This window comes from Elephantulus edwardii, unplaced genomic scaffold (assembly GCF_000299155.1).
Source record: "Elephantulus edwardii isolate Elephantulus edwardi_28Jun2011 unplaced genomic scaffold, EleEdw1.0 scaffold00026, whole genome shotgun sequence".
Taxonomy (NCBI): Eukaryota; Metazoa; Chordata; class Mammalia; order Macroscelidea; family Macroscelididae; genus Elephantulus; species Elephantulus edwardii.
This window is the reverse complement of record NW_006399776.1, coordinates 22,624,308-22,633,955: the sequence shown is the minus strand read 5'-3', so window position 1 is coordinate 22,633,955 and position 9,648 is coordinate 22,624,308. Positions and strand designations below refer to the sequence as shown.

Here is a 9,648-nt window from a genome sequence, read left to right as displayed (position 1 = left end):
TCCACATCAAGACAAACCCCGTGTGTATAGAATAGAACTGCCTCTTAGGATTTTCAAGGCTGTGATCCTTCTGAAGCATTTTGTCAAATCTGCCTTCCTAATTACTGCTGGATTAGTTAAACTGCCTACCTTTCAGCTAGTTGTCTAAATCCACCCAGGGGTTAAATGGGATGATAAAGTGCTTGATATCATGTTGGGCCTGGGTAAATGTTCAATAAATGTTAGCTATTCATATATTAGAAGAGCAGTTTGACAGTTGCAGTAGGAGAAAAGCCTTGTGAAATGGAAACATTTTTGAGACTATCTTGAGAAAACATTAAGGTTCTGTTCTCAATTTAAAAAAAAAAAAGCACTATCAAGAAGCTAGAATGTAGGTTAGAGATAAGTCTCCCTTAAGAGGTTTTTAGATCTCTGTTTCTGATTATAGAATAACCAGGGAAGATTAGAAAGCTGTGAGAAGGGACAAATTCTTGGGTTTCTGAATTAGTAGGGTGTATTTATGTTTGTGTAAGAGACCTAGAATATAAGATTTAAGGTCTGTTGTCAGGGACCTCACCAGAGTACTAAAGAGCAATGATGTCAGTCTGGAGACTAAGGTGCGCCCGATCCAGGCCATGGTATTCACAATTACATGCTATGCATCAAAAAGCTGGGCAATGACTAGGGATGGCAGAAGGAGAATTAATGCCTTTGAGTTGTGGTACTAGAGAAGAGTATTGAATATACCATGGACTGCTAGGAGAACAAATAGGTTTGTTCTGGAGAGGGTGAAGCCAGGCTTCTCCTTGTAGGCAAGGATTTTGAATCTCTGTCTGACACACTTTGGGTATGTTGCAAGGAGGGACCAGTCCTTGGAAAGGGACATCATGCTTAGGAGGGTAGAGGGACAGTGCAGGAGAGGAAGACACTGGATGAGACAGATTGATTTAGTGAGTGGGGTAATGGGAGTGGGCTTGTTGGAGACAATGAGGTTGGCTCAATAGAGCAGAGTTCAGAGCTGTTGTACATTGGGTCGCTATGAGTCACAAGCAACTCAAAGGCACTTAACAACAACAACAAAGATAGAACAAACTATGTGGCTTCCAAAAAGAAAATACTATACTTCTGCCTGTTCTGAGACTGTCTACTTAGGATGTTGTAGTTTTGTTGTTTTGTGCCATTGAGTTGGATTCGACTCATAGCAAGCTGATCCTTCAGTGGGTTTTCAGAGACTGTAAATCACATAAGAGGAGATTGCCCCACTTCCCCACAGAGCAGCTGGTGGATTCAAACCTCCTGCCTTTTGGTTTACAGTGCAGCTTCTTTACCACTAAACTATGATATTTAGGAAGTTGTGTTTGGTGACAGTATTTAGAGGAATCCATGCTTACCTTTCATGCTTGGAAGGGTAAAGGGTCTGCCCAGGAGAGGCAAATCCTGGATGAGATGAATTAATACAGTAACTGTAGGTCAGGTGTGTTAGAGACAGTTAGATTGACTCAGAATAGGGCAAGGTTCAGAGCTGTTGTTTATAGGGTCGCTATGAGTGGTAGTTGACTCTACAGTACATAGCAACAACAGGTTTCTAAAGGATGAAACAGTATAGAAGTTGAATATAGATATAGCCAAAGATTTGAGTCACATTGCTTGAACTTGTTTCCTTTGAAGTAGTTTCAGTCTCAGTCTTAGAGTAATAACCCAAGTTTAGGGTCTGCTTCCCCTCCCCCTACCTGAGGCCCAAGCTCTATCACGGGATGTAGGAACTTCTCTTATACTTCCTCTAATCTCAGCATGTGAATCAGCTTTTGTGTCACACTGTGCAACCTTCCTGCTTTTCTTAATTGTTTGAGTAAGAGGAGAAGTAGGGCTAGGGTAGGCATGGAGGATAGAGGGGCAAGAGGGGCTGTGTATTTTTCTCAGCACTGCCTTGTTTCAGCTGGCTATGCTGAGGACAGATTACTTGGAAGCTGGGGAAACTGCACCCAGCTGCAAGTTCTTCTGGGTCCCCAGTCCTGGTGCAGAGCTGACAAAGGAGATTCCTGAGCGTGCCTTCTTATCTCAGAAAATGCTGAGCCTGGAGCTCCGAGCCACCACTATTGCAGATGTGAAGGGTCAGTGAACCTTAGACTGAGACAATTACTTAGCACGCCCCTCCTCTCTCCTCCCTTCTCAGCTAGATTTAAATCTATAAGCATTTTCCAGGCATTCCCTTTTACTGCTGGCTTAAGGCGAGAGGAGCAGTCAGGCAACTGCACCTCTTGGGGCCTGGAGGGCTCAATTTTCTGACTGCCTAGGCTGCCACAGGAGCCTACTATATCCCTGGCTAGGGGGTGAGTGTACATACATACCCCTCTTTGCCCTTAATCTTCACTCATCTTTCTCTCCATAGTTCTTTGCTGCTTTGCTGTGTCTTAGCTGCCTCTCGTTCCAGTATTTCTCTACTTACTTGATCTTCTCTCTTCCCCTCAAGTTGTCCCCTGCCTTGATTTCCTCTGGCATCTGTTGCCCAGCTCCAGCTATGTCTTTGTTTTGGCTTTGGGTGATATCTCTCCTGACTGGAGAGCAGTCATTGCCTCCAACCACGTCTAGATGCCACTGCAGTCAGAGTGTAGTCCGCAGGATGTTGTGCAGCTAACTCAAAACCTCTATGGTTGTTCAAATCCACAAGTGGCTCAGACGAGAAAGATGGGCACTCATCGCCTGTGTAATTTACAGTTTTATATTCTCAGAAAACCAAAGGAGGGTCAGCTTGGGTTCTGACTTGATGGCAGTGACTTTGAGTTTTTGAGTAACTCCTTCAAATTTTTTTTTGGTTATGTAATTATATTGGTGTGATTTAATAGCAGAAAGTCATGAATACTGGAGCTGAGAAATGTATATTAAACAACAAAAGAGAAGACTTGCCTATGTTCTTTCAGAGTGGAGCTCTGTTAGGTTTGGAGATGGTAATGGCTAGGTGGATGGTTATGAATTCCAGCAGGGGAACCTTGAAGGTTTCCAGCAGAGTTAGAGTCCTTGGAGAAAGGAACAACCTGCAGATTAGCTGCTTGTAAGGTTGGTGCCTAATGTTGCATTTTAGCACATCTGACAGGTGAGATAAAAGTTGGAGGAAAGATAGACTTTTTAAAAGTAAAGTTGAAAACTCAGACTCAAACCACTGTGTTGGCACCTGAAAGTTGCCAAATGACCCTGTTTCCTATTATTAGTCTTGTCCTATATCAAGTACAGATAGGAACAGGATTTAGGTGGCCAGCATCATTCTAACAATGAGAGTCAAATGTCATCTCTCTAGGGAATGGATGCCTCTTAGAAAATGAAAGATGTATTTGTTTTCATGATTGATCCAAAGAGAAAAAATGGTTAGTAGGAGAGAGAAGGCAAGAGCCTTCCACCAAAAATGGTGGGTTTGAAGTGGATGCCTTTACCTGGCTATGTGGGAAAGGGTACTATGTACTTCCCAACTGCTAATATATATCATTATCTCTCTTCCTTAGACGGTGATGCCAGGCAGCTGGTGAAGGCTCTCTCTCCTCCTCCACCATGGCCGACTGTGCCAAGTACGAAGTGGCCTCCCAGCACAATGGGAAAAGTTCTCCCTTGGCTGGTGGGGCAAACTCAGAGCCCGACCAGGTAAAACTGAAGAAGGAGATCTCACTAATTAATGGAGTGTGCCTAATTGTGGGGAACATGATTGGCTCCGGCATCTTTGTCTCTCCCAAAGGCGTGCTCATGTACAGTTCCTCCTTTGGCCTTTCCCTGGTCATCTGGGCTATTGGGGGCCTCTTTTCTGTCTTTGGGGCCCTTTGTTATGCGGAACTGGGCACTACCATTAAGAAATCTGGGGCTAGCTATGCCTACATCCTCGAAGCCTTTGGAGGATTCCTTGCCTTCATCCGACTCTGGACCTCCCTTCTCATCATCGAGCCTACCAGCCAGGCTGTTATTGCCATCACCTTTGCCAACTACCTGGTGCAACCCATCTTCCCGAGCTGCTTGGCCCCCTATGCTGCTGTCCGCCTGCTGGCTGCTGCGTGCATCTGTAAGTGGGGCTGGGATTTGGGGAGCCCGGTGGAGGGTCACGGTAGAAGTAGAGACCTGAGTTCAGTCTGGGAGTGAGAAGGAGTTGGAAATGAATACTCCTGACAGTGCTTTTTAAAAAAACATTATCCTTAATTAATTAAATTAATTAATATATCTTTATGTTACTTGAATTAAAATAGTGCCAAAATGGAACCTGGTAGGAAAGTTTGATGGCAACTCTCAAAAATTAGTCACGATATTGAATGGAATTCAGTTCTATTCTGACACATGTACGGCAGATGGGCTCCACATATGTTGGAGTCAATCTAATGGCAACTAAAGGGAGTTTTTATTCCTCTTTTAAGAAAACCCAAAAACAAAGCAAAAAAAAACCAACCCCAAAACAAAACCAAAACCCAAATCCCAAAAAAGAAAGCAACTCATCTTTTTCCAAATCCAGTAGTAAACACACCACTATGGGTTTGTGTGTCCATCCTGATTTTTATCTATATTCCTTCAGTAGGTAGCGTTTTGTTCCATCTGTTCCAAAAATAGGATCATATTATACATATAATTCTGCAATTTCCTTGTATACCTCAGTTTTTATCAGTGACATTCTTTTCCTTTGTAGATCAACTTTTCTTTTTAATGTAATACTATGTTAATTTCCAAGTGGTACTATGATTTAGGAGCCCTGGTGGCACGGTGATTGTTTGGCTGCTAACCAAAAGATTGACAGTCAGAACCCTCTAGCTACCCCACTGCTTCCATGGATTTACAGCCTTGAAACCCTATGGAATGATTCTCTGCGAGGAATCTCTGAGAATGAACTATATGGTATTGGTTCTGGTTTGGGGTACTTTCAATTACTCAACTAGTCTTATGTTAATGTTTGTTGTTGTGTGACTTGACTTCAAGTTGGAGCTGACCCGTAGCTGACCCTCCAGTGGGATTTCAGATACATTTAAGTCACATGGGAGGAGATGGCCCATTCTTTTCCTGTGGAGCAGCTGGTGGATTCAAACCATGTGCCTGTGGAATGGCAATGTAGCTTTTTACCATGTGTCTTGGAGAACGTGCAACCACAGTGCTCCTTGGAGGCAAAGATGATAAAACTTCGTCTCACATACTTTGGGCATGTTGTCAGGAGAGAGTTTTCTTTGGAGAGGGATATATTTGGAAAGGCAGAGGGACTGTGAAGGAGAGAAAGACCCTCAGCCACATGTTGAGGGTGACTGCAGCAATGGGCTTGATTGAGTGTGTCAGACATTGTGAGGATGCCACAGGATAGGACAGGGTTCAGATCTCTTGTTGATAGGGTTTCTATGAGTTGTGCTTGATTCAATAGCACCTAAAAAGAAAGGAACGTGTTAATGATCCTTTTAATTCTAGTTTATCAATTGTGTAGATTGTGGATCTCTGAATATCCTAATTGTACTTATATAAGTATTTCTGAAGACCAGCTTCTTGAAACTGTCATATCAATCTACTTTTACTTCCCCCACCCCAACACTCAGATATAATTTAAACCTGAATATTAAGCAAAGCCAAATAAGAGGGGCTGAGAGGGCAGTCTCTTATGGCCCCATCCTTCAGGTGCTTCTGTCCTTGAAAAGTTTTCTCTCAGCGTGGGAGGGCCTGGGTTCTTGGAGATTTCTGTCCTAACCCTAAACTGTGAAGAAGTTCAGAAATTCTGCCAGTTTAAAGGGCAGCTGTCCGAGCAGCAGCAGCAGCAGCGAGTTAAGAATCATGCACCTGGTGCAAGTACTCACTAGCTTCTCAATTAGCCTTTTGTCCTTTTTCTCTTTCTGTTCTTCATTGCTCCATTTTATTCCCAGCTTCTCTTCAGCCTTGGTAAAAAGAGAGCATGTTTTCACTCTGCAAGCGCCTGTTTTTTACTGTTTTAGAATTGACTGTCTTCCTGCGATTCATGTGTCCATGTGGATGGCTTGGACTCATCTCTGTGTATGGGAATGTTTGTTATGCATGGCAACAGTCAGGAAAGGGTAGTGAAACTGCCTTGTATTACAAGGAGAGAGTTTTCCCTTGAGGTTTTAAATGTGATCTGTAATCTCTTTTTGCGTCGTTTACAGATGATCTGGTAGGTTGGTTTACTGGAGAAACAAATTTTAGAATCTGTTGATCTGTTCCCTGCCCACCCCTCCTCAGGCATATGTTGCTTAGCTTGTGTAGAAAAGGGATAATTCCATCTAAGTAAATTTCCCTGATGGCTGCATCTCTTCAAAAAGCTCCAGAATTCTATTATTTTAACCAACTTAGTTGGAAATCTTACTAAAACTTATGACATGTTTGCTTGCCTTCATACTTTGACTATTTTTCAGATGACTCAGGGTGATGATTACACATCTCAGTTTTTGTATGACTATGAGGTCTTCTCAGGCCATTGGGGTAGGGAAGAATGTTTGCTTCTTACTCAGTAGCCTCGGGCTGAGGGCCGAACTTCATGTCCTAGGTTTTACTCTTTCATGGTTTCTGGCTGGGTCATTCCTGACAGCTATTGTTCCTTGATTCTGATATCATGCTTACCTTCAACAGCCACCCTTCTAATTTGGGAATAGAGACATGTTCAAACCTCTGTGCACCCATGTACAGACACATACACGTATGCCCTTGTAATAATACATACAAAGTTGTTAGGTGCTTTTGAGTCACCTGCGACCCATAGCGACCCTATGTACAACATCTCTGAAGCCTGCCCTGTTCTGAGCCAGTCTCACTGACTCTGACACACCGACCCCCATTGTCCTAGTTGCCACTTCTGAAATATAACAGGCCTTCAAAAACTCTGTACAGTAGAGCACACATGGAGTAGAATAAGAGATATGGCAATTTGAGGCTGAGTCCTCAAATTTGGAAACATGTTAAGTAGTCACCATTATTAATTAGTCTGAAGACTTGAGTATTTACTTTTTAATAAAAGGAATGAATTTTTGTACATGATTTTATTACATATGTTTGAGATGATGTTGGTAGAGTGAGGAAGCCCTGGTGGTGTGGTAGGTTAAGCACTGAGCTGTGAACTGAAAGGGTGGTGCTTGAACCCGCCGGCCATTCTGAGGAGGAAGGGGAGGACATCTACTAAAAAAAAAATTACTGTATCAGAATCGCTAACGACCATTTGTGCCCTTCTACAGGGTAATTAGCTATGGTTAGAATCTGCTCCACAGTAGTGGGTTTTGGTTGAGTGAAACGTATATCAGACCTATCTATGTTCGAGGCTGTGTTCAACAGCTGTGTGACCTTAGGTAAGGGACAATGGTTAGCTATTTACTTTAAGGCTATTGTGATAATGAAATGAGAAAGTCATAAATCGTGACTCAAGTGTAAGGTATTGATGATTATTATAGTTAAAATTCTCTCTCTTGGTTGCCTACAGGTCTTTGCCCCTTCCTGCTTCATGGCTTTCTCCTGAGTGGCTATAGTTAGATAACTTTACTGCAATAGATAGTTTTTGGACTTTGTCCTGTCTGTAATAACTTAAAGAAAATGAAGATCTGGGAGAGGGTTCAGAAGGAAATTAAGATTTTTTTTGAATTTAGGTTATATTTTTCATGAATCTATTCCTTTCCCATTATTTAATGAGCACTTGGTACAAGTTGGATGCTAAGGCCTGATGGCCTCAGAATGATGCTCTGTTTAGTCTAAGTGGGGACTTAGGCCAAATCTTCAGATTTAAAACAAAGTTCCCATTTACTTACTCTTTAGTCATTAAAGAAAATATTTATTTAGGGTGTACTGTGTGCCAGATATTTTTGAGTCTATGAAGTGCTACCTCCGTCTAACATACTTTGGACATGTTGTAAGGAGGACTGGTCCTTGGAGAGGGACATCATGCTTGGTAGGGTGGAGAGACAGCGCAGGAGGGGAAGACCCCCTATGAGGTGGATTGAATGAGTGACTGGGGTAATTGGGATGGGAGTGTCAGAGACAGTGTGATCGGCACAGGACAGAGCAGAGTTTAGGGCTATTGTACATAGGGTCACTATGAGTTGCAAGCGACTCGATGGCACATAACAACAACAACAACAACAACATGAAGTGCTAATGCTCTCAGCTCTTAACTGAAAGGCCAGGGGTTCCATTCCATCCAGAGGAATCTCTGATAATGGTCTGGTGATTGATCTACTGCTGGCAAATCAGCTATTGAAACATCTGTGGAGCACAGTTCTACTCTGACATACAAGGCATTTCCATGATTCAAAGTTGACTTGACTAGCAACTATTTTCTCTCTCCTTTGCCCCCTACCCTTCTATTCCCCAATACACCCTGGTGGTAAGGAGCTGCGCTGCCAACACAAAGGCACATGGTTTGAATCCATCAGCTGTTCTGATAGAGAAAGATGGACAATCTCCTCCCATGAGATTTATTGCCTCTGAAAATCTGCTGGAGGGTCAGCTCTGGGTTGGTTCTGACTTGATGGCACACAGCAACAACAATACGCTAGATATTTTACTTTGTGCTGGGATAGGAAATAAAGAAGAATTAAGTATGTATCTTGATATCCAAGACCTTACTGTCCAGAAGGGAGAGAGACAGATACTAACAAATAATTATCATGCAATATAATCAGTGCAGTGATAGAGTGCCATAAGAGCAAGTGGGACCACTTTCTTTTGTGGAAGAAGGCTTAGGAGGACTCTACAGAGAAGGTGATGTCTGAACTGAATCTTGAAAATTGAGCTGTTTACTAGGGTGTGTCTCAGCGAGAGAACAGGCACGTGTTCAAGTAGAGGTGAGAGAAGGCACAAACTGTTCAAAGAATTCTAGATATTGTGTCTGGAATGTGGAGTGGAGTTGGGGGAGAGGTAAAAAGAATACTGGAAATAGCCCAGGGCCAGCACAAGGAGATTTTAGATGGCACTCAAACTGATTAGACATTATTCTGAAGCTTGAAAAAAAAAAATCTACTGATTTTAACTACAGACTAAAATTATCAGATTTACTTAGAAGAAGGACTCAGGTGACCATGTGGAGAGGATTTTTTTTAAAGTGTAACAGAGAAAAAAAAGTGTAACAGATCCCTTATGAAGGGATTGATAGAGAAATAGCTGCAAGGTAGAATTCCTTGAACTTGTAGATGTGGAAGGTGTGGGAGCTCTGGATTCTCAGCATTCAGTCCTCTGCAGATAGGGATCAGGGTACTGGCATCTACAACAGGACAGGTGGCCACATGAGGAGGTAGAAAGGTATCTGGAAAATCAGCTATGCTGCTGATGTGGCCCATCTGTGCACAGTGCTTTCTTGGGTCATCATGACCTAGAGTTTGGTAATTTTTTTACCACCTGAGTCACATTTACCTAAAAGAGAGCCTGATTTATTAATGTTTGGTGGTGAACCATCAAAACCAAACCTACTGTCACTGAGATAGTTCTGACTCATAGTGCCTCTCCATGGAGTTTCCAAGGTCATGAATCTTTACAGGAGGAGATTTTTCTTCTTTCTCCTTCAGATTAGCTAGGGATTCCAAATGCCCACCTTTCAGTAAGAATCCTGACATTTGATGCACTATACTACCTGGGCTTCTTGAGTGGTGAGCACACATGTGTAGTTTCTGATGATTTGAATTTGTCCACTAGGACTCTTTCTTCTTGGTACTGTCGTTAAACTAGTTTAACCATGCAGGACAT

The 9,648-nt window shown here is 42.6% G+C and overlaps 1 protein-coding gene across 1 annotated transcript in view; it reads left to right on the top strand.

Annotated features, from left to right (window-relative positions):
* The first annotated feature begins 3,519 nt into the window (after positions 1-3,519).
* The window catches only part of SLC7A7 (solute carrier family 7 (amino acid transporter light chain, y+L system), member 7), a 49,133-nt gene continuing 43,004 nt past the window's right edge, over positions 3,520-9,648 (top strand). The window contains exon 1 of the mRNA XM_006883127.1: positions 3,520-4,018. Within this exon, the coding sequence (XP_006883189.1) occupies positions 3,520-4,018 (499 nt within the window). The remainder of the gene's footprint in view (positions 4,019-9,648) is intronic.